This window comes from Pongo pygmaeus, chromosome 6, assembly GCF_028885625.2.
Source record: "Pongo pygmaeus isolate AG05252 chromosome 6, NHGRI_mPonPyg2-v2.0_pri, whole genome shotgun sequence".
Lineage (NCBI taxonomy): Eukaryota > Metazoa > Chordata > Mammalia > Primates > Hominidae > Pongo > Pongo pygmaeus.
In genome coordinates this window covers 11,767,532-11,791,029 of record NC_072379.2, presented here as the reverse complement: position 1 = coordinate 11,791,029, position 23,498 = coordinate 11,767,532, and the positions used below count along the sequence as shown (strand labels likewise).

Sequence of the window (23,498 nt, the reverse complement as noted above, 5' to 3'; positions counted from 1 at the left end):
CACTTTGGGAGGCCAAGGCAGGAAGATCATTTGAAGCCAGCAGTCAGAGACCAGCCGGAGCAACATAGCGAGACCCCATCTCCACACACAAAAAATTTTTAATTAGCCAGGCATGGTGGTGCACACCTGTAATCCCAGCTACTCAGGAGACTGAGGCAGGAGGATCGCTGGAGCCCAGGAGGTCAAGGCAGCAGTGATCTGTGATCGCGCCACTGCACTTCAGCCCCCTAGGTGACAGAGCGAGACCCTGTCTTAAAGCTGGGCCCAGTGGCTCACGCCTGTAGTTCCAGCACTTTGGGAGACTGAGGTGGGCGGATCACCTGAGGTCAGGAGTTCGAGACCAGCCTGGCCAACATGGTGAAACCCCATCTCTACTAAAAATACAAAAATTAGCCAGGCATGGTGGCCAGTGCCTGTAATCCCAGCTACTTGGAAGGCTGAGGCAAAAGAATCCCTTGAACCCAGGAGGTGGAGGTTGCAGTGAGCCAAGATCGTGCCACTGCGCTCCAGCCTGGGCAACAAAGAGCGAAACTCCATCTCGGGGGAAAAAAATAAAAAAGATAAAATGAGGAACCCCCCCCAGGATTTCCCTGGATTTGGCCAAGGTGAATGCTCTGGGCTGGCCGTAGCCGTCTGACTGTCTGGCTGACTTGGGGCTTCGCCATTCATTATTGAGAATGTTGGGCTTGGAGCACATTTTGAGAATTCAGAGTGGTAGCTAGGACAGGGCTTTCTGAGAGTGCCCTGGTGCGGGTGGTGAGGGAGTGGGTGGGCCGGGGGCCACCCTGGTCCCAGGGAGGAGATCATCTCCTTTCTCTGCACTGGCCCTGGTCAGCATCCTGCTGCCTCCCTGCTCACTGGCCCACCCCTGCCCACCGCACCCACGTCAAGGGCTGAAACTTCACAGGGTGGTTGAGACCTCCTTGGCAGCTTCTTGGACCTCTAGTATTTGTTCAGACTGGGTTTCCGAGGACCCTGCCAGCTTGTGTAGGACACAGTGACAGCGCCTCCCGCTCATTGGTTCGTGTCATGTACCAGGCCCTCCTGAGCAGGCTGCATGAGTGACTTCAGTCATCCCACGACGCTCTCAGGCTGAGCAGTGTTCTTCGCTTACGGGAGAGCACATCCAGGCCCATGAGGTTGGCGACACAGCCAGCAAGTGGCAGAGCTGGGATTCAGCCCAGACCCCAAGAGTGGGCTATCTGGGGCACATGGGGAGTTATTGACATTCCCGGGAAGGCAGGGGGCTCTTTTAATATATTTTAATTTTATTTTATTACTATTTTTAAAGACAGGGTTTTGCTCTGTCACCCAGGCTAGCGTACAGTGGTGCAATCATGGTTCACTGCAGGCTTGAACTCCTGTGCTCAAGTGATCCTCCTGCCTCAGCCTCCTGAGTAGCTGGGACCACAGGTGTACACCACCACACCCAGCTAATTTTTCAGTTTTACGTAGAGGCAAGGTCTTGCCATGTTGTCCAGGGTGGTCTTGAATTCCTGGCCTCAAGCAATCCTCTTGCCCCAGCCTTCCAAAGTGCTGAGATTATAGGCATGAGCCACCACACCTGGCCCAAAAGGCCTCTTGAGGGATGTGCTAGGAGGAGGCCAGTAGACAGGAGGGTGATGGGCCTTGGGTGAGTCAGAGTTTTCCTGGGCATCTTCTGCCAGGAGTTGGGACACGTGCATCTGAGATCTTTCTGGGAGTTGGGAGTACAGGAAGGTGTCATCGGGGCTGTCTGAGGACATAGACATAGGCAAGCCAGGCTCAGGGACGTGCTCCCCCAACTTCCCTCCCTGAGTATCTGGGTCAGCCTGTTTCAGAGAACAGTGTGCCCTATCTGCCGCCCTAGGAGGGTTCTTAGAGGTGCTGGGACTTCTGTCAGCTCTGTTCCACCCAGCCTCCTGGAGCTTCTTAAGTTCTTAGGAATTATTTTGAGGCAAATTTCTAGATAGTGCTAGAGCTGGGATTCTGGAGTTAAGTCACTTAATGTGGCTTTGTTCCTTTCTCCTGGTATTGAGCCCCGTTGGTCTTTCCTAAACCATTTACGTTTCTCCCAGTATGTCTCTGGGGTCCCCGTCCCCGGCCTGAGGGTCCCCAGAAGTGCTGATGTGGGTCCTACCGGTGTGGGCCAGGCAAGTTACAGAAAAGAAGGTGGATGGGCCAGTCTGTCTTCCCTTGGTGCTGGGCTGGGCATGCTGTGGCTTGCCCCACGTTGTAAGTCAGGAGGGAACCGGGCCAGCAGGCTCTGTTAGTGGAAAGAGCCTCAAAGTGGCGTGCCTCCTGGGGTAGGTGTAGGTGCATCCTGATTCGTTTGGTTTTCTTGGAGCTGGGAGAGGTGTAATTCACCTGCACGAGCCTATCTACACGCTGAAAAACAGGCTTTTCCCCTGCCTGATTTGTAGTGAGGCCCCCTGCAGTTAACCCTCCTCTGATGGGTATAGAGCCAGACGGGGCTTAGTAAATACCTGACCTCTTAACCTAGCAGGCGGCAAGGTTCTCACAGCCAAGTGCGTGTCAGCAGCATCAGGTGAAAGTTATCTTGGATGTGAGGAGGCAGGCAGGGCAGGCGGGCCCGTCTAGAACCAGCGCCATGGCCTGGGGAAGCCCGAGAACCGACTTTTTACTGGCAGCCACTGGAAATACCATGTGAGCGTGTGAAATCGAAAAATTTCCTGGAACTCATGTGCACAGCTTCCACGTGCCCCCTGGGAACAGGCCGTGATACAAGAAAGCGTGTCATCTGGGGCTGAGCTGCTGCGTGGCAGTAGATTTCCTGGTAGCTAAAGTTAATCCCTTTAAGCATCAAAACTTGTGTTTTAATGATGTTGGATGGAAATCTTTCCTAAATGTGTCATGCATGCTCTTGTCTCCCTTAATGGAGAGGGTGTGACACTGCTTAGCATTCGCATGGCTTGGGGTGGTGGTTATGACCAGCAGTCTGTCACAGCTCAGCGAGGTGAAGCCTGTGGGCGTTTTGCTCTGTGCTGAATGGCTCAGTGGCCCTACAAAACAGTGCTCAGCTCTTGGTGGCTTTCTGTTGTGGTGGGCTGCTGCTGCTACTGCTTTTGCCCTTGCCTCTAAAAGAACTCACTTCCTCTTCCTCCTGCTGCCACCTGTCTTTTGGCTTGTGGGATTGGAGTCATGGGGCCCAGATGGAGCCTTGCTCCTGACTTATGATAGGCCCTGGGTCTCTTTTCTTCTCTCTTTATTTTTTCCTTCTTTCTTTTCTTTTTCTTTGTGTTTTGTTTTGTTTTGTTTTAAGAGACAGGGTCTCACTCTGTCACCCTGGCTAGAGTGAAGTGGCATGATCGTGGCTCACTGCAGCCTCAAACTCCTGGGCTCAAGGGATCCTCCTGCCTCAGCCTCCTGAGTGGCCAGGACTACAGGCTTGTGCCACTGTGCCCAGCTAATTTTTTAATTTTTTTGTAGAGACAGGTCTCACTGTATTGCCCAGGCTGGTCCCAAACTCTTGGCCTCCCAAAGCACTGGGATTACAAGTGTGAGCCACCGTGCCCTGCCTCTTCTTCTTTTGAGCTGGTCGGTTTCTGAGGTTGCCTTCTGCTCTATTGTTGCTGTGGTTTTCAGGATGTAGTTAGGGCCCTACAGGAAAGTGCCTGGTGGCCCTTAGGGCCTGGCTTCACCTCCCTCTGCTCCTCCAAGACCTGGACCCCATGGATATTTGTCCTGGGTCTCACCACTGCCCTGGCGGCCTTTGGGAATCATCCTCATAGGTAGAGGAATTGAGGCTCGGGAAGGGGACTTGCCATGCCCAGCACACACGACTTTGAGCGGGAGCATACGCCTCTAGCATCGTCTCCAGCCTCTGCAGCTCATGGGACTGGCTGCCAGCCCCAATCCCAGAGTGTGTGGACTTGGAGAGGGGCTTTGGATCTCTTTTCTCTCCGGCCTCCTGGCTTTGCCCCTCGCCCTGCATAGAAGACTCGGAGTCCTCATGTCTCACTTTTCCCACTCTGTCTGGGATCTCCTGGAGATGGTCACAGACAGGAAAGCCAGGGAGGGCCTAATAGGTGGACCAGGAGTTGGGGAAAGGAGGAGGGTGCCTGAGGCCGTGACTATAGGGACTTCTCAGAGAAGGACACTTCAGGGGGCAGTTGGTGCCCCCATCTGGGAACGTTCTACAGGTCCGAGCCCTCTGAGGATGGTGAGGGTGATTGATAACCTCTGAGGTTACGTCCACCCCTAGGGGCCCCTATCTTGGGAACCTCTGGATCCTTGTACAGTTCCGTTCCTAGAGGTCACAGCAGGGACACACACTGGGGAGGAACTGTGATTATATGGGGGAAGTGGTGACATTTTTAGAGCTTTCTACAGAACATTCTCCTGGTTCCTGCTCTCCATTCGCAGGGTGAGCCGCCCATTGGAAGCCTCGCTGTGCTTCTGCTTTTCCTCTAGTCCTTGGAAGCAAGGACTTCTCATTCGTTCTTGTTAGAACGGAAGCAAGCCTTCTCATTCAGATATGTGCCTCTCCCTGGTGAAGGAAGACCTCACTTCCTGGGATTTTTCTGTGGGATGGAGCAGCCAGGGACCCCATCTCTGGTGGGGGTGGGGCGGAGGGGGGCGCCCCATGGGCTTAGAGCCCCTCTGGGCCAGTGCTGCCTAGCCTGCTGCATAGCCCGTTTGTTTTGTAGACTTGCAGTGCCAAACTTCAGCTTTCTGGGCTCCAACTACGGGCTTGAGCTCAGTGCTGCCCTAGAGGGTCCTGAATGCCTTCACTTATGGAACCTTAGAGTTGCAGAGACCATCAGAGATGATCCGCTTTCCTTTAAAAAAAAGAAAAGAGGGCTGGGCAGGGTGGCTCACACCTGTAATCCCAGCACTTTGGGAGGCCGAGGTGGGTGGATCACTTGAGTTCAGGAGTTCAAGACCAGCCTGGCCAATATGGTGAAACCCCGTCTCTACTAAAAATACAAAGATTAGCAGGGCGTGGTGGCAGGCGCCTGTAATCCCAGCTACTCAGGAGGCTGAGGCAGGAGAATTGCTTGAGCCTGGGAGGCAGAGAGCTTGCAGTGAGCCGAGATCACGCCACTGCACTCCAGCCTGGGCGACAGTGAGACTCCGAGAAAAAAAAAAAGTAGGGGGAAGAGCTGAAACCGGCTGAGGAAGGGGAGGGGCTTGCTCCAAATGAATGAAACTGAGTGTTCAGTAGAGCCAGGACCTTGACCCAGGTGTCCAGACTCCCTGCCCTTCTTAGCATTATCAGGGCCCCCAGATCCACTACCAGCCTTGCCTTTGGATCGGGAGTAGGCAAGGAGAGCAAGAAGCTGCTCTTTGCTTAGCACGGCCACAGAGGCAATACTGTTTGAGAACAGTCAACAAACAAACAGGCCATGCACGGTGGCTCATGCCCATAATCCCAGTGCTTTCGGAGGCCAAGGTGGGAGGATCTCTTGAAACCAGGAGTTTCAGACCAGCCTGGACAACATAGCAAGATTCTGTCTCTCTCTCTCTATATAAAATTAGCCAGGTGTGGTGGTGCTCACCTGTAGTCCCAGCTACTCAGGAGAGTGAGGCAGGAGGATCACTTGAGCCTGGGAGGTGGAGGCTGCAGTGAGCTATGATCACACCATTGCCCTCCAGCCTGGGCAACAGAGCAAGACCCCAACTCTATGGGCCCAGCATGCTTCCGCTGTGTCACTCTACCGGCGTGACCCTACCTCTAAAAAAAAGAAATATGATGACTTAAGACCAAATGAGTGGCCAGGTATGGTGCCTCATGCCTGTAATCCCGGCACTTTGGGAGGCTGAAATGGGCAGATCACCTGAGGTCAGGAGTTTGAAACCAGCCTGGCCAACATGGTGAAACCCGTGTTTCTACTAAAAATACAAAAATTAGCAGGGTGTGGTGGCTCATGCCTGTAATCCCAGCTACTTGGGAGGCTGAGGCACGAGAATTGCTTGAACCTGGGAGGCAGATGTTGTAGCGAGCCAAGATCACGCCACTGCACTCCATCCAGCCTGGGCCACAGAGCGAGACTCTGTCTCAAAAAAAAAAAATAAATCTAAAGACCAAATGAGTGACTTGAACATAATCATTGTAGGGAACAAAACCCTCATATTAAAAATAAAAGAAGAAGAACCTTTATTTTATGGTAATTAGGTTTCCAGAAAAGTTAACAAAAATAGTTGAGTTTCCATATCGCCGTCATCTGGCTTCTGACATTAACATCTTTCATAACCATGGTTCAGTTGTCAGAACCAGAAAATTACCACTGGTTGGCTGGGCACGGTGGCTCACTCCTGTAATCCCAGCACTTTGGGAGGCCAAGGCAGGCGGATCACGAGGTCAAGAGATCAAGACCATCCTGGGCAACATGGTGAAACCCCGTCTCTACTAAAAATACATAAATTAGCCAATTATGGTGGCGTGCACCTGTAGTCCCAGCTACTCAGGAGGCTGAGGCAGGATAATCGCTTGAACCTGGGAGGCAGAGGTTGCAGTGAGCCAAGATCACACCACTGCACTCTAGCCTGGCAGCAGAGCGAGACTCCGTCCCCTCACCCCCCAAAAAAGAAAATTACCGCTGGTATAATACTCTTAACTAAAGTTTTTTTTTTTTTTTTCCTTGATTTTTCACCAGTTTCCCACTACTGTCCTCTTTCTGTCCCAGGATCCAATCCAGGGTCCCACTTCGCTTTCAGTTCTTATTCTCCCCATCTTCCTCTGGGCTGGAACAGTTTGTCAGTCTTTATCTTTCATAACCTTGTTACTTTCAAAGAGGTGCTTTGTTGAATGTCCCTTAATTTGAGTTTGTCTTGTTTTCCCATGTTTGGACAAAGATAATGCCCTTTATTATTTCTTTTTTGACAGAGTCTCCAGCCTGGGCTGGAGTACAGTGCTCACTGCAGCCTTGAACTCCCAGGCTCAAGTGATCCTCCTGCCTCAGCCTCTCAAGTAGCTGGGACCACAGGTGCATGCCACCACACCTGGCTAGTTTTTTATTTTTTAGAGATGGGGTCTTGATTGTTGCCCAGGCTAGATAATGCATTTTTGACATTAAATCCCCCCAAAATGGTGTTGCATCCCTCCCAGAGCGTCCTATCATGGGGTTTATGATACTGACTTGTCTTTTACTGGTGATGAAGGTCATGATCATTTGCTAAAGTGGTTTCTGCCAGGTTTTTTCTCCTCTAAACAGGTGCTATGAGAACCTGCTTGTTTTTTGTTTTTTGTTTTTTTTTTGAGACAGAGTTTCTCTCTGTCGCCCAGGCTGGGGTGCAGTGGTGCAATCTCGGCTCACTGCAACCTCTGCTGCCCGAGGTTCAAGCAATTCTCCTGCCTCAGCCTCCTAAGTAGCTGGGATTACAGGCGCCTGCCACCACGCCTGGCTAATTTTCGTAGTTTTAGTAGAGACGGGATTTTGCCATCTTGGCCAGGCTGGTCTTGAACTCCTGACCTTGCGATCCACCCACCTTGGCCTCCCAAAGTGCTGAGATTACAGGCGTGAGCCACTGCACCCGGCCATTTTTTTTTTTTTTTTTTTTTTTGAGACAGAGTCTTGCTCTGTTGCCCAGGTTGGAGTGCAGTGCCACGATCTCAGCAACCTCCACCTCCTGGGTTCAAGTGGTTCTCCTGCCTCAGCCTACCAAATAGCTGGGACTACAGGTGTGTGCCAGCATGCCCAGCTAATTTTTTGTATTTTTAGTAGAGATGGGGTTTCACCGCGTTAGGATGGTATCAATCTCCTGACCTTGTGATCCAACTGCCTCGGCCTCCCAAAGTGCTGGGATTACAGGCGTGAGCCACCACGCCTGGCCTGAAAGCCTGCATTTTGATGACACTAGTGAGTGTAAAATACCTTTTTTTTTCTTTTTCTTTTCTTTATTCACAACAGGTATGAAATGATTGTTTTAGGAGTCTTTTTTTTTTTTTTGAGACAGGGTCTCACTCTGTCGCCCAGGCTGGACTGCAGTGACGTGATCATGGCTCACTGCAAACTCAGCCTCCTGGGTTCAAGCCATCCTCCTGCTTCAGCCTCCCAAGTACAGGTGTGCACCACCACACTTGGCAGACTTTTAAAATTTTTTTTGGAGATGAAGTCTCACTATGTTGCCCAGGCTGGTCTCAAACTCCTGGCCTCAAGTTATCCTCCCACCTCATCCTCCCAAAGTGCTGGGATTACAGGTGTGAGCCACCACACCCCTCCTGAGTCTCTCTGAATTGCCCAGGAAAACAAAACCAAAGGCCTCCACACAGGCACCCAAGGAGCGTGAAAGTGTGAAGGTGCCTCAGTGACTCCCAGTTGGCTATGACGCAGTGTTTCTCCAGCTTTCGTTTCCAATAAGTCAGCGGCGCGCCGTAAGCTCTGCTCTTTTCTCCCCCAGTGCCTCCCTCCCCAGCGGTCCCTCGAGCAGCCCGGGGAGCGTCCCTGCCACTGTGCCCGTGCAGATGCCAAAGCCCAGCAGAGTCCAGCAGGCGCTCGCAGGTAGGTTCCTGCCCTCGGGCTGCAGAGCAGTCTGTGCCCCGCGGGACTCGGTGGGGAGGAAATTGTGATGTGGGGCCTTGTCACCCTCTGGATCCTCAGGGAGAGCCAAAGGGGCTCCCTGGGGGAGCAGTCCCTCTTTCTGGTGATGGTGTCACCCCAGAGTGAGCCCAGGCGCCCCTCCTTTGGCTCTCTGGGGACGTGGGGCCTGCATTAATAGTCCTATTTCGGCTGTAGTTACTCTTACATGTTGAATAAGAGGCACCTTTTGGGTCCAACCAGATCTTTTGCTGTACTAACCATACATCTTACATCTTGGAACTGTTTTGGGTTTAGTTTGGTTTTTTGTGAGATAAGAGTCTCACTCTGTCACCCAGGCTGGAGTGCATTGGCGCTAACCCAGCTCACTGAAGTCTTGAACTCCTGGGCTCAAGCAATCCTTTCACCTTAAGGATCCTTAAAAATACCTACTGCTGGCCCCCACACCCATTCTGTTTTAGCAGCCTGGCTAGCAGGGTTTTCAGAAGCTCCACAGGTGGCAGGATTTTTTTTCTTTTTTCTTTTTTTGAGACGGAGTCTCTCTCGCCCAGGCTGGAGTGCAGTGGCGCGATCTCAGCTCACTGCAACCTCTGCCTCCCAGGTTCAAGCAATTCTCCTGCCTCAGCCTCCCGAGTAGCTGGGATTACAGTTGCATGCCACCATGCCTGGGCAATTTTCGTATTTTTAGTAGAGATGGGGTTTCGCCATGTTGACCAGTCTGGTCTTGAACTCCTGACCTCAAGTGATCCACCTGCCTTGGCCTCCCAAAGTGCTGGGATTACAGGCATGAGCCACCGCGCCTGGCCTTTTTTTTTTTTTTTTTTCTTGTTATAAGAGACAGGATCTTGCACTGTTCCCCAGGCTGGTATGCAGTGGTGTAGTCATAGCTCACTGCAGCTTCCAACCCCTGGGCTGAAGTGATCCTTCTGCCTCAGCCTCCTGAGTAGCTGGGATTACAGGCACATGCCACCATGCCAGGCAAGTTTTTTATTTTTTGTAGAGACAGGGTCTCACTGTGTTGCCCAGGCTGGTCTTGAACTCCCAGGCTCAAGCCATCTTCATGCCTTGGCCTCCCAAAGCGCTGGGATTCCAGTCATGAGCTGCCACACCCAGCTGAGGTTATTTTCTAACTTCTGGAAAGTGCGAGGTATGTAAGGAGGCGGATGGCGCCATCGTTGTTCACAGGGTGATGTGGCGGAATTCAATAATGAGTTGGTGTTTTAGGGGAGTCGCTGTCGTAGTGGCTGAGAGGGGACAGGCCTGGAGGCAGGGCGGCCGGTGCAGAGCCTGACCTCAGACCTGGGGGCACCAGCCAAGGCCTGACCAGCTTCGAGGCGGTGGAGTGGAGGGGGAGGTTTGGCTTGAAACATTCAGAGGCAGGAGCCGTCAGGCGGGGGGTTGTGAGGGGGGATTGGGGGTAGACTGAGGCCTGCTGGAGCGCAGCCAGTCACGACTGAGGAGCAGCCTGGGGCTTGGCGTATGTGAATTCATTTCATCCTTAAATCACTGAGGTGGGGGCTGTTGTTCCCATTTTCATTAGAGGAAACTGAGGCTCGGAGAATTTAAAAATTCTCTGCCAGCCCTTGGCAGAGCTGAGACAGCCCCGGGCCTTCTTGCCTATGACAGTTCGGTGCTGCTGAGTCTAGGGGGAGGTCTGGAGGGGGTGATGGCTGTGGAGTGGCCCGTGGAGCTGTTCCGGGGCAGTGGGATTTGGCTGTGGCCTCAGAAGAGCAGTCTTGGGTGGAACGGGGGCGTGTGCGCCACAGAGACCTTGGGCGGGACTGAAGAGAAAATGAAGGAGCAGCCGGGGCGGGGGGGGGGGGGGCAGGAGGGACAGAATGAGCAAGACACACTGGCCAAAAGTCCCTGCCCACTGAAGTCACTGTGCGGCGCCGTAGGGAAGTCACAGTGTACCGTGTGCGCGTGTGCGGCCGTGGTGGCATTGGAGACAGGTTGCGGGTAAACAGACGGGTTCCCCACACGGTTCCTCATGGCCCAGCTCCTTCCAGCTCTGGGGCTCTTGCGAGCCTTTGTGGCCAGGCCTGACAGTGAGCAACCTCTGAGGTCATGACACAGATCTGAGTGTCCTGGGTGTGGAGTTAGCACCTGCCCCCTTCCTCTGCTCTTGAGGCTGAAGGTCCTGTCCAGGCTGTGTCCCAAATTGTCCATCCTGTTCTCTGTCCCCGTTGCTCTCAGAGCAATCCTGGAGCTAAAGCAGGTATTTTAACGTCCATTTTACTTGTGGGGAAACAGATTCGGGAAGCTGGTTCAGGCCTAAGGAAATAGGAGAGCCTGGAGGCTGTGTAGACTGCTGCCTCCCCCAATTCAAGGCCCAGTGTTGGTACCTACTGGGGGAGCATTGTCTAGGGGGGCAGGGAATGAGAGGAGCCTGGCCAGCACCCCGGAGCCAGAGCTGGAGAGCAGTGTCCTGTCACCCTGGTGTGCTTGTGGGTTGAGGAATTATACCATGCCCAGCTGTGGAGACGAGCCTTTGCACACAGGGTTTTGCAGGGAGGTTTATAACCAGGAGGTCATGCTTTGGAAGGACTGGGTGTTGGAGGCACTGCTTCCAGGTGACAGTGCCTCCAGGTGACAGCTCCCCTGGCTGTGGCGTAGCCCAATCCCTCTATGGGGGGGGGGCGGGCAGGGACTGTGAGGCTGGGGCCAGGGTCTCCATCCCTCACCTGGTCACAGCAGCAGTCCATCCACAGCTCACACTGCTGCCCGGGGCAGGGATGGGTGTCAGCAGCCTGCCCAGGATTGCTCAGCTGGTGAGGGCTGGCACTGGGCTCGAACCCAGGCTGGGGAGGTCAGAGTCTCAGCTCTGGCCCTGGGTGTCAGAAGGAGGGGTGTCTGCAAATTTGAAGTGAGAGTCAGTGAGTGGGGGCTTCACTCTTCGGGGCTCTGACAGCGGGAATCCTCCCAGATGGGTGGAGAAAAAGGCTGTGGCCCTCTGAGTTATTCAGGTGATTTGGGGGCTGTCAGGAGTTTGGGGAGCTGTCCCTAGCCCTCCTCCTCTCCAGGCTTCTGGGTTGGAACTTGTGTGTTTGTGACTTGAATTCAGGGGAGTGGGTCCTGTGTTGAAAAGGACACGTGTGTCACTCATGCGGCCTCCTGGGGGCTGGTGGCGGCCCAAGGATGTCTTCCTTCCTCAGCAAACACAGAGGGCTGCAGGCCTCCTAGGGACCAGGCACTGCCCCGGTGGGGCGCTGGAGATGCAGCTGCGGGTGGGACCTTGTGGAACTCGTGCTGAGGGAAGACAGTCCATAGAAACAGAGGGGAGTGCAAAGCAGGAGTCCAGCAGGGCGGGACGGGAGGCTTGGAGGGACAGGCCCCGTCAGGCAGTGTTCAGGGAAGGCCTGCCCACCGAGGCAGTGTTGCCGGAGAACCCTGGGTAGGGAGACGTGTCCTGGCCTTTGGTCCTCCCAGACGACGTGGGCAGTGCAGAGGCACCAGGTTCTCTTGAGGAAAACTGCACCTGTCCCTGTCCTCTCCCATCTCTCTGCCACCCGCGCCCGCTTGTCCTTCTCTCCACCCGACATTCAGTTCCCACAGGAACTGCATTTGAGCCCAGGAACAAGCTTGGGATGTGGGGGGCATTGCGCTCCCGGGCTCGAACCTCTGTCCTCTGATGCACGCTTTGGTGTCTCCTGCTGAGCGGCCACTGCAACTCACCCTGCCCGCCTCGGCTCTGCCGCCCAGGCTGGTGGCTGGCCTCTGCTTCTGTCCCCACAGCCAGGCACATGTGCTGGGTTGAGAAGCTTTGTTCTTCTAGTGGGGGCGCAGTGGCTGGCCTGGCCGCCCCTCACCCCTGAGTCACGCCGTCTGTTCCTGGACGGGGAGTGGGGTCCAGGAGGACTGGGATCTCTACCAACTCCCCCGGCACCCGGATGTGCCCAGCTCCTAAGCCAGGTTCTGCAGACCCTGGAAGCCACCTTAAGGGATGGCTAAGAAGCTCCGGGCTTCCCTTTTTTCTGGAGAGGAGGTGCTTTTGACCTGACTGACCGATGACAGGGAGGACCAGGGAGCTGGCACTATGGAGAGCGGTGTAGGCCGAGGGTGTGGCAGGAATGGGTTCGTCCAGCAGGACACGCTGTGTCCCAGGAAGCGCTGGGTCATCAGGGAGCACGAAGGAAGCAGTGTCAGAGGAGAGTCCCCCAGGACAAGTGTTGGGTTCCCTGCAGGCATCGGGCAGTGGTGAGCTCTGGAAAGAGTGGCTGGTCAGTCTCAGCATAGCTGCTGGCCACAGGCCCACCCTTGCCCAAGGGCGCCAGAGCTACAGCCTGGGGCTTTGCTGCAGCCCAACCCTCACAGGATGGGGACGCTGCAGTGTGGGAGCAGGCCCAGAGGCCACGTTCCTGCCCATCCACCCCAGCGCTGTCACTGAAGGCCGTGGCACCCAGATGAGCCAGGAGGGGCATGGAGCACACACACAGCACCCAGTGGAGGATGCAGGACTAGTAACCCCAAGCCAGGAGGGCCCAGGGCCTCCTGGGGAAGCTGAGCCCTTGGAGCCAGCCCCACCCAGGAGACCCCATGCCGTGGGCGGCTTCCTGGAGTGGCGTCCTCCGCCCTCTGCTGTCCTGAAGTCACGGGTCCCGCCCCGGTCCCCACCTGCGCACTGAGGGCACGGGCTTGTCTGTTGCTCCTATAGAAACCTGTGGGCTCTGGGGCCAGGGCTACCATGAGCCAGGCTGCCCCACCCTCTGATTCCTGGCCTGGGTAGTCCTGGCAGCCCCCAGAGGCCACATTCCCCAGGGAGACCTGTGGGTCCCCGTGGCCATTGATGGTGTCACGTCCTTGGCCTGAGCAGGGTTTGTTGGCGTCACATGCCGAATGAGTCTTCTAATGTCTCTCCCTCTCTGCGTGTCTGATCTCACACCCGTGCAGGCATGACGAGTGTTCTGATGTCAGCCATTGGACTCCCCGTGTGTCTTAGCCGCGCACCCCAGCCCACCAGCCCTCCCGCCTCCCGTCTGGCTTCTAAAAGTCACAGCTCAGTTAAGAGATTGAGGAAAATGTCCATGAAAGGTAGTTCTTGTTCCCAAAAGCTCTCTGACCTTTGCTAAGCCTCCTTCCAGCCTTCCTGCCTCTGACTCTTCTGCACAGACCCTCTTCCTTCTCTCTGCTCCCTGACTCCTGGGGGAAGGGGCTCAGTGGCCCTTCTCCCTGCCCCCGCTCAGCAGCAGAGGCAGCCCCTGGAAGCTGACTTTCCACCACAGCCCCAGAGTTCAGCTCCTCTCCTCCAGTCACAGCTGGCATGAGGGGGGCTTGTTCTTGAGGACTTTGTGATTTTTGTAAGCAACAAGTTGTGGGTGAGAGGCGGTGCCCGACTCAGGATGCGGGGACAACTGTCACTTCTGCCAGGGCCAGCATGTGTCTCGGGAAAGGCCCCCAGACAGCGGCCCAGGTTTGCTGCCCAGGTCTGCTGCCCTGGCCCCCAGCCCTGTGTGGCCACCACGTGGGCTGCTTGAGAGGGGTCCCTCGGTGACCCCTGCCCTGCATGGCCAGGGAAGAAGGGACTTTAGGACCACAGCAGGTCAGGGAGTTATAGCAAGACCTGCTCGGAGCAGCCTGTGATGGTCAAGTTCTGAACCTTTCCCAAGAGAGTACTGGCCCTGCTTCCACCCCTGGGCTGTGGAAGTGTGGACTGCGGCCAGTCCAGACGCTCCTGAGTGGGCGTGGTGGCGGGCAGGGAGGGTGGCCGTGGCCCTGCTGGCTCTCAGTGGCTGTGTCATCTCAGCAGGTCCTCTCAGAGCCTCCGCTTAGCAGAGGGGCTTGGCGAGGACTAGGAAATACTCGAAGCGCCTGGCATGCGGCAAGGGTGGCTTCCGATCGTGTCCGACCTCCAGCCACAGGCGAGGAGGCGGGCTCAGGGAGGGGTGGGCCTCGAGCTCCTGCCCTCAGCCCAGGGCTCTGCACGCCCTGCCCTTCCCCTGCCCTGGGGGAGGAGCCGGACTTGTTGGCAGACCAGGCCGGCAACCTTCTGTGGCACTCGGGTTTACCTGGGAAGGACACGCTGTTGGCGGTTCACCTGACTGGCCCCTTTTGAGACACGTGGCTAATAGAAAGCTCCCTTCTGTTCTGAAAAGCTGCAAGGGCTGGGTTGGGTGGGCGGGGGTGGGATGCTGTGCCCGGCCTCACCAGGGCTGGGCAGAGGTGAGGCCCAGGCTCACCCGGAGATGGCTCGAGTTGGCAGGCTTTTCCAAACAAAAAGGCCCCCCTCAGCCTGAGCAGGGCATTCCAGCCAGACGGAGGGCCACCCTGAGCTGGGGGCCATCGTTCTGGTCTGGCGTTCTCGCCATGGTGACAGGATTTGGGTTCGGGCAGTCTGTATGGGTGTGTGGAGGTGTGGGGGGTGTGCGAGGTGTGTGGGATGTGTAGAGGTGTGGGGGTTGTGTGGGGTGTGTGGAGGTGTGGGGTGTGTGGAGGTGTGGGGGGTGTGGGTGGAGTTGTGGGGGGTGTGTGTGTGTGGTGTGTGGGGGGTGTGGGGTGTGTGGGGGGTGTGGGTGGAGTTGTGGGGTGTGTGTGTGTGGGGTGTGTGGGGGGTGTGGGTGGAGTTGTGGGGGGTGTGTGTGTGGGGTGTGTGGGGTGTGTGGAGGTGTGTGGGATGTGTGGAGGTATGGGGGGGTGTGTGTGGGGTGTGTGGAGGTGTGTGGGATGTGTGGAGGTATGGGGGGTGTGTGTATGGGGTGTGTGGGGTGTGTGTGTGGGGTGTGTGGTGTGTGGAGGCGTGTGGGGTGTGTGGGGTGTGGGGTGTGTGGAGGTGTGTGGGGTGTGTGGAGGTATGGGTGTGTGTGTGTGGGGTGTGGGGTGTGTGGAGGTGTGTGGAGGTGTGGGGTGTGGGGGGTGTGGGGTGTGGAGGTGTGGGGTGTGTGGGGTGTGTGGAGGTGTGTGGGGTGTGGAGGTGTGTGGAGGTGTGGGGTGTGTGGGGTGTGTGGAGGTGTGTGGGGTGTGTGGAGGTGGGGGTGTGTGTGTGGGGAGGTGTGTGGGGTGTGTGGAGGTGTGTGGGGTGTGTGGAGGTATGGGGGTGTGTGTGTGGGGTGTGGGGTGTGTGGAGGTGTGTGGGGTGTGTGGAGGTGTGGGGTGTGGGGGGTGTGGGGTGTGGAGGTGTGGGGTGTGTGGGGTGTGGGGTGTGTGGAGGTGTGTGGGGTGTGGAGGTGTGTGGAGGTGTGGGGTGTGTGGGGTGTGTGGAGGTGTGTGGGGTGTGTGGAGGTGGGGGTGTGTGTGTGGGGTGTGTAGGGTGTGTGGAGGTGTGTGGGGTGTGTGGAGGTATGGGTGTGTGTGTGTGGGGTGTGGGGTGTGTGGAGGTGTGTGGGGTGTGTGGAGGTGTGGGGGGTGGGGGGTGTGGGGTGTGGAGGTGTGGGGTGTGTGGGGTGTGGGGTGTGTGGAGGTGTGTGGGGTGTGGAGGTGTGTGGAGGTGTGGGGTGTGTGGGTTGTGTGGAGGTGTGTGGGGTGTGTGGAGGTATGGGGGTGTGTGTGTGGGGTGTGTGGGGTGTGTGGAGGTGTGTGGGGTGTGTGGAGGTGGGGGTGTGTGTGTGGGGTGTGTGGGGTGTGTGGAGGTGTGTGGGGTGTGTGGAGGTATGGGGGTGTGTGTGTGGGGTGTGTGGAGGTGTGTGGGGTGTGTGGAGGTGTGGGGGGTGTGGGGTGTGGAGGTGTGGGGTGTGTGGGGGTGTGGGGTGTGTGGAGGTGTGTGGGGTGTGGAGGTGTGTGGAGGTGTGGGGTGTGTGGGGTGTGTGGAGGTGTGTGGGGTGTGTGGAGGTATGGGGGTGTGTGTGTGGGGTGTGTGGGGTGTGTGGAGGTGTGTGGGGTGTGTGGAGGTGTGTGGGGTGTGGGGCGTGTGGAAGTGTGGGATATGTGGGGGTGTGGGGTGTGTGGAGGTGTGGAGGTGTGGGGTGTGTGGGGGTGTGGGATATGTGGAGGTGTGTGGGGTGGGGGGGTGTGTGGGGTGTGGGATATGTGGGGGTGTGTGGGGTATGTGGAGGTGTGGGATGTGTGGGGGTGTGTGGGGTGTGGGGTGTGTGGAGGTGTGGGGTGTGTGGGGTGTGGGGTGTGTGGAGGTGTGGGGTGTGTGGAGGTGTGTGGGGTGTGGGGTATGTGGTGTGTGGAAGTGTGGAGTGTGTGGAAGTGGGTGTGTGGAGGTGTGTGGGGTGTGGCGTGTGTGTGGTGTGGGGTGTGTGGAGGTGTGTGGGGTGTGTGGGGTGTGGGGTGTGTGGAGGTGTGGGGTGTGTGGAGGTGTGGGGGGTTGTGGGTGGAGTTGGGGAGGTGTGTGTGTGTGGTGTGTGGGGTGTGTGGAGGTGTGGGGGGGTGTGGGTGGAGTTGTGGGGGGTGTGTGTGTGGGGTATGTGGGGTGTGTGGAGGTGTGTGGGATGTGTGGAGGTATGGGGGGTGTGTGTGTGGGGTGTGTGGAGGTGTGTGGGGTGTGTGGGGTGTGGGGTGTGTGGAGGTGTGGGGTGTGTGGAGGTGGGGGTGTGGGTGGAGTTGGTGTGTGTGTGTGTGGTGTGTGGGGTGTGTGGAGGTGTGTGGGATGTGTGGAGGTATGGGGGGGTGTGTGTGGGGTGTGTGGAGGTGTGTGGGATGTGTGGAGGTATGGGGGGTGTGTGTGTGGGGTGTGTGGGGTGTGTGGAGGTATGAGGTGTGTGTGTGTGGGGTGTGTGGAGGTGTGTGGGGTGTGGGGTGTGTGGGGGTGTGGGGTGTGTGGAGGTGTGGAGTGTGTGGGGTGTGGGGTGTGTGGGGTGTGGGGTGTGTGGGGTGTGGGGTGTGTGGAGGTGTGGGGTATGTGGAGGTGTGTGGGGTGTGGAGGTGTGTGGAGGTGTGCGGGGTGTGGGGTGTGGGGTGTGGGGTGTGTGGAGGGGTGTGGGGTGTGTGGTGTGTGGGGTGTGTGGAGGTGGGGGTGTGTGTGTGGGGTGTGTGGAGGGGTGTGGGGTGTGTGGAGGTGTGGGATATGTGGGGGTGTGTGGAGGTATGGGATATGTGGGGGTGTGTGGAGGTGTGGGGTGTGTGTGTGGTGTGTGGAGGTGTGGGATGTGTGGAGGTGTGGGGTGTGTGGGGTGTGGGGTGTGTGGGGTGTGGGGTGTGTGGGGTGTGGGGTGTGTGGGGTGTGGGGTGTGTGGAGGTGTGGGGTGTGTGTGTGGCGTGTGGAGGTGTGGGATGTGTGGAGGTGTGGGGTGTGTGGGGTGTGGGGTGTGTGGGGTGTGGGGTGTGTGGAGGTGTGGGATGTGTGTGTGGCGTGTGGAGGTGTGGGATGTGTGGAGGTGGGTGTGTGGGGTGTGGGGTGTGTGGGGTATGGGGTGTGTGGAGGTGTGGGATATGTGGGGGTGTGGGGGTGTGTGGGGTGTGGGGTGTGTGGAAGTGTGGGATATGTGGGGGTGTGTAGGGTGTGGGGTGTGTGGAGGTGTGGGATATGTGGGGGTGTGTGTGATGTGGGGTGTGTGGAGGTGTGGGGTGTGTGGAGGTGTGGGATATGTGGGGGTGTGTGGAGGTGTGGGATATGTGGGAGTGTGTGGAGGTGTGGGGTGTGTGTGTGGCGTGTGGAGGTGTGGGATGTGTGGAGATGTGGGGTGTGTGGAGGTGTGGGGTGAGTGGGATGTGGAGGTGTGGGGTGTGTGGAGGTGTGTGGGGTGTGTGGGGTGTGTGGAGGTGGGTGTGGGGTGTGTGGAGGTGTGGGGCGTGTGGAGGTGGGGGGTGTGGGTGGAGTTGGGGGTGTGTGTGTGGTGTGTGGAGGTGTGGGGTGAGTGGGATGTGGAGGTGTGGGGTGTGTAGAGATGTGGAGGGGTGTGGGTGGAGTTGTGGGGGGTGTGGGTGGAGTTGTGGGGGGGTGTGGGTGGAGTTGTGGGGGGTGTGTGGCGGTGTGGGATATGTGGGGGTGTGTGGAGGTGTGGGTGGTGTGGGTGTGTGGGGGTGTGTGGAGGTGTGGGTGGTGTGGGTGGAGTTGTGGGTGGTGTGGGTGGAGTTGTGGGGGGTGTGGGTGGAGTTGTGGGGGGTGTGGGTGGGGGGTGTGTGGCAGTGTGGGATATGTGGGGGTGTGTGGAGGTGTGGGTGCTGTGGGTGGAGTTGTGGGGTGTGTGTGGGGTGTGGGTGTGTGGGGGTGTGTGGAGGTGTGGGTGGTGTGGGTGGAGTTGTGGGTGGTGTGGGTGGAGTTGTGGGGGGTGTGGGTGGAGTTGTGGGGGTGTGTGTGGGGGGTGTGTGGCGGTGTGGGATATGTGAGGGTGTGTGGAGGTGTGGGTGGTGTGGGTGGAGTTGGGTGTGTGTGGGGTGTGGGTGTGTGGGGTGTGTGTGGGGTGTGGGTGTGTGGGGGTGTGTGGAGGTGTGGGTGCTGTGGGTGGAGTTGTGGGGTGTGTGTGTGGGGTGTGGGATGTGTGGGGGTGTGTGGAGGTGTGGGTGCTGTGGGTGGAGTTGTGGGGTGTGTGTGTGGGGTGTGGGATGTGTGGGGGTGTGTGGAGGTGTGGGTGGTGTGGGTGGAGTTGTGGGGTGTGTGTGTGGGGTGTGGATGTGTGGGGGTGTGTGTAGGTGCTGGGGGTGTGGGTGGAGGTGTGTGGGTGTGTGGGGGTATGTGGAGGTGTGGGTGGTGTGGGTGGAGGTGTGGGGTGTGTGTGGGGTGTGGGTGTGTGGGGGTGTGTGGAGGTGTGGGTGGTGTGGGTGGAGGTGTGGGGTGTGTGTGGGGTGTGGGTGTGTGGGGGTGTGTGGAGGTGTGGGTGGTGTGGGTGGAGGTGTGGGGTGTGTGTGGGGTGTGGGTGTGTGGGGGTGTGTGGAGGTGTGGGTGGTGTGGGTGGAGGTGTGGGGTGTGTGTGTGTGGGGTGTGGGTGTGTGGGGGTGTGTGGAGGTGTGGGTGGTGTGGGTGGAGGTGTGGGGTGTGTGTGGGGTGTGGGTGTGTGGGGGTGTGTGGAGGTGTGGGTGGTGTGGGTGGAGGTGTGGGGTGTGTGTGGGGTGTGTGTGGGGTGTGTGTGGGGTGTGGGGGTGTGTGGAGGTGTGGGTGGTGTGGGTGGAGTTGGGTGTGTGTGTGGGGTGTGGGTGTGTGGGGGTATGTGGAGGTGTGGGTGGTGTGGGTGGAGTTGTGGGGTGTGTGTGGGGTGTGGGTGTGTGGGGGTGTGTGTGGGGTGTGGGATGTGTGGGGGTGTGTGGAGGTGTGGGTGGTGTGGGTGGAGGTGTGGGGTGTGTGTGTGGAGTGTGGGTGTGTGGTGTGTGTAGGTGCTGGGGGTGTGTGGAGGTGTGGGTGGTGTGGGTGGAGGTGCTGGGGGTGTGGGTGTGGGTGTGGTGTGTGTGGAGGTGTGGGGGTGTGGATGTGGGTGTGTGGTGTGTGGATGGGGGTCGGGGGGTGTGGTCTTGCCAGCAGCTTCCCTCCAGGTCACAGCCGCCAATGCCATCACAGCAACTCCAGCTTGGTTACATATTCGTCTTTCCCGTTTGAGATCAGGGAACCGAGGCTCAGAGGTGGCATGATTCGGCCACAGCAAGAGAACCAGAATTAAAGAAACCCTGCCGACTCTAGCCTCCGCCAAACCACGCCACCTCCCTGCCAAACTGTCCCCTCCCTGGCCCTTTTTGGTGTAAAGGGAGTTGAGTAGGTGCGGCTGTGAGCCCTCAGGCTTAGAACTCTCTGCAGCCCCTGATGGCCATGAGCTTGGGTTCAAACCAGAGCCCCTTCTGGTCCTGCAGTCTGGGACGACCGCAGCCCCACCATGACCTTGGGGTGGAGCCCCTCTCAGGAGCGCCTCCACGGGTGGCACTGGGCTCCCCGTCCCTCTTTCACCCCCGCACGGGCTTGGCTGCTGGCCTCTGTGGTTCTCTGCTACTCCCGCTACCTAGAGAACGCTCTGGGCCGCGCCGATCCTCACCAGCTCAGGGAGCTTCTTGTCTGTAGGAGAGGCTTTACTGGATGTGGGGTTCGGTGTTTATGGAGATGCAGCCCTTCTCCCTCCAGCTTCGTGCACGTGTGCACAGACAGCGAGTGAAGCCGTCAGGGTGGGCTCCTGCCACGTCTTGGCCCCTCCCCAGAGTCGCTGGACTTAGGAGCTACGGCACGTGACAGACCTTCCCAGTCAGCGGCAGGCGTTTCCCGGGACAGTGTCGGTGTGGCAGGCGGCACGTGTGCAGCTGCCCGTACACGCTGGACCCCAGACTCCCTTCTCCCTGCGATGTTCATGCCAGGGTAATGCAAGTTGAATCAAATCGTGCTGCCACAACGCCCCCTGGAGTAGTTTGTACCCGAAGCGGCTGTCTGACTCTTCCGCGCAGCCTCAGAAGCGCCGGGGTCGGTTTCCTCACTGAATGTACGCGGGGATGCGGCTCCCAGGAGATTGTGCTGCTGTTTCTGCTCTTCTGCATCCTCCATGGCGCCTGGGGCTGAGCCGGGTCCCCGGACGGTGGGACTGGGGAAGGCTTTGCCCGACGGAGCTCGGGGCTCTGTGCCTGACGCTGAGCTCTCCCCTCCCGCACACTGGCCTCCCTGTCTGGGCCCCTCTCGCATTTCCTCCTGGCAGCTTGGACCTCTCCCTTGCCTTCCTCGCCCTTTGGCCTCCTCTCCAGCCTGTGCTCCTCAGGACGCTACTTATGTACTTCTCTCTTCTAGGAGCGACCCCGAAGCCAGAGCCAGAGCCAGAGCAGGTCATAAAAAACTACACGGAAGAGCTGAAAGTGCCCCCAGATGAGGTTTGTGTCTTGGGACCTTGGCTGCCTTTGTTTCTGTTTGGAAACAACTCCACATGGAAAGGACATCCGCCCCTTCTCGCTTGAAGGGTGCTTCCCAGGTGCCTCTGTGTGCCAGGGCCTTGCTCCAGCCCCTTTGGTTTCATCTCCCAGCCTCCCGACACCCACACCGTTATGGTCTGAGCTTTGCACTTAAGGAGCTGTGGTCCTGAGCAAAGCCCCTGCTCTCCCGGCCCTGGCCTCTCCATAGCCTGATGGCCGTCCTGGGAGCAGGAATTCCAGAGACAAGGGATGGGCCAGCCTGCCCCACTCTCCACCGTGCGGATGCTGGTGTAGAAGTGAGGTGGCCTCGTCCAGGTGGCTGTTCTGCCCCCCGGCTATTGGGAGAGCTGGTCAAGGTTCCTATAATTTTTTTATTCTTAAAGACAGGGGTGCGCACTGTCGCCCAGGCTTAGTGCAGTGGTGTGATCACAGCTCACTGCAGCCCTGTCCTCCTGGCCTCCTGTAATGAACGGGACCAGTCAGACTCCTGTTGCGCTTCCATAGAACCTGAACCTCTGCTGAGCCACGTTTTGGGGACTGCAGCACCACTTTCCCCTGATTTTAGCGGGGAGCCCTGGATATACTGTTGGAGTGGTGGGTGAATGGCCGGGAGTACCAGTACCCAGAGATCTTCCGTTACTTGGGGGCGGGTGGAAGGCAAGGAGCCCCAGTACCCAGGGACTCTTCACTTGTCTCTTTCTCCAGTCTGTTGAGTCCATGAGAAAAATCTGGTAAGTAAAGGTTTGGAAAGGAGCCTGAAAGTCCTCCTCATGTGTCCCATCCCTTCCACAAGCCCTTGCCACATTCCCGCCTGCCCAGCGCTCAGCTCTGTCTCGGCCCTGGTGCCCATCTGGTGTGACTGGGCCGTTTCACCCCAGGCTCCTCCTCTCCAAGCTGCCGTCTGCACAGCCAGCACGCAGCTTGGATCATGGGAGCACTCCCTGCCTGGAACCCCCAGCAGGACTCCCAACTCACACACAGCCCCAAGCCCCTGAGTGTGGCAGCCAGAGCCCCGAGGGCCCGCCTCTCCCTGATTCTGTCTCATCTCCTGCTTCCAGCCCACCCCCTGCCAGCTTTAGTGCCCGTGTGCTGGTCCTCGTTCAGAGCGTCCTCCTCCCGCTTCCCAGGCGCCCACTCTGTGCTTGTCCGTCTGGCAATTCCTGTCTCCCTTGTAAGACCCCACTCCGAGGGCCTCTGCCGGGATCCTGCCCTGTCCGTCCTCGCCATTTGGTGGCTCCTGCTGTCATGTCGGGCCTGTGCTGCTGGTAAGCCCTTCAAGGGCACAGGTCCCGGTGACTCACCTGTGTTTCCAGCCTGTGGAATGGACTATTTTTTTTTTTTTTTTTCCCTGAGACGGAGTCTCACTCTGTCGCCCAGGTTGGAGTGCAGTGGCACAATCTCAGCTCTGCACCCTCTGCCTCCTGAGTTCAAGCGATTCTCTTGCCTCAGCCTCCCGAGTAGCTGGGATTATAGGCGCCCGCCAACACGCCCAGCTAATGTTTGTATTGTTAGTAGAGATGGGGTTTTCCCATGTTGGCCAGGCTGGCCTCAAATTCCTGACCTCAAGTGATCGGCCTCCCGGAGTGCTGGGATTACAGGCCTGAGCCACTGCGCCTGGCCTTGGAATTGACTTTGACCGCACTTCCAGCGTTTCAGCACATGAAAGCCTCTTTTTCCAAGACTGGCCCGCGGCAGCCCAGCCCACTGTTGGTGAGCATGACCCGTGTTTGGTCTCCTCCAGGACTGCATCATCTGCATGGAGAAGCTGTCCGCAACGTCTGGATACAGTGATGTGACTGACAGCAAGGCAGTCGGGCCCCTGGCTGTGGGTCGCCTCACCAAGTGCAGCCACGCCTTCCACCTGCTGTGCCTGCTGGCCATGTACTGCAATGGCAACAAGGTGCCCCCACTGGCCCGAGGCGGAGGCGGGTGGCCCGCCCCCACGGTCCTGAGCTGTCCCCTGCAGGGACGGGAGGGTTCCAGGTTTGACTGTAGGAACGGGCCTCTGCAAAAGATGGTGCTGGGCTTGGGGCCAGCTTGAAGACCTTTCTAAAGGCCTGGCCGGCTCTCCTAGGCCTGCCCTACTCCCCTAGGTCTACCCCACACTTTTGAAAGGAGGACCAATGCGGCTGGTTCCCTCCACCCCTCCAGCCAGGCCTGAGAAGATTCTGGGCTTCTCTGAGCCTCAGGGCACCGCCTCCCCCTCGGCCACTTGTAAGCACTGCAGACACTGTCTCCCTTCTTCCTTACAGCATCCCTGTGTAGTCAGCACAGTGCTCATGAGGGAGAGGCTCAGAGCAGGGGCTGTGCCCAGGGTCACCCTGCTGGGAG

The 23,498-nt window shown here is 57.9% G+C and overlaps 1 protein-coding gene across 11 annotated transcripts in view; it reads left to right on the top strand.

Moving 5' to 3' along the window:
• Positions 1-23,498, top strand: part of DTX2 (deltex E3 ubiquitin ligase 2) — a 48,824-nt gene that overhangs the window by 22,194 nt on the left and 3,132 nt on the right. For 6 of the 11 annotated variants that reach the window (XM_054496541.2, XM_054496534.2, XM_054496536.2 and 3 more), the window contains 3 exons: positions 8,344-8,444; positions 21,049-21,128; positions 22,909-23,067. In XM_054496541.2, coding sequence (XP_054352516.1) covers positions 8,344-8,444; positions 21,049-21,128; positions 22,909-23,067 — 340 coding nt within the window. Of the gene's footprint in view, positions 1-8,343; positions 8,445-13,370; positions 13,512-21,048; positions 21,129-22,908; positions 23,068-23,498 lie in introns of all 11 variants that reach the window. The other 5 variants (XM_054496532.2, XM_054496531.2, XM_054496533.2 and 2 more) reach the window with 1 other exon arrangement.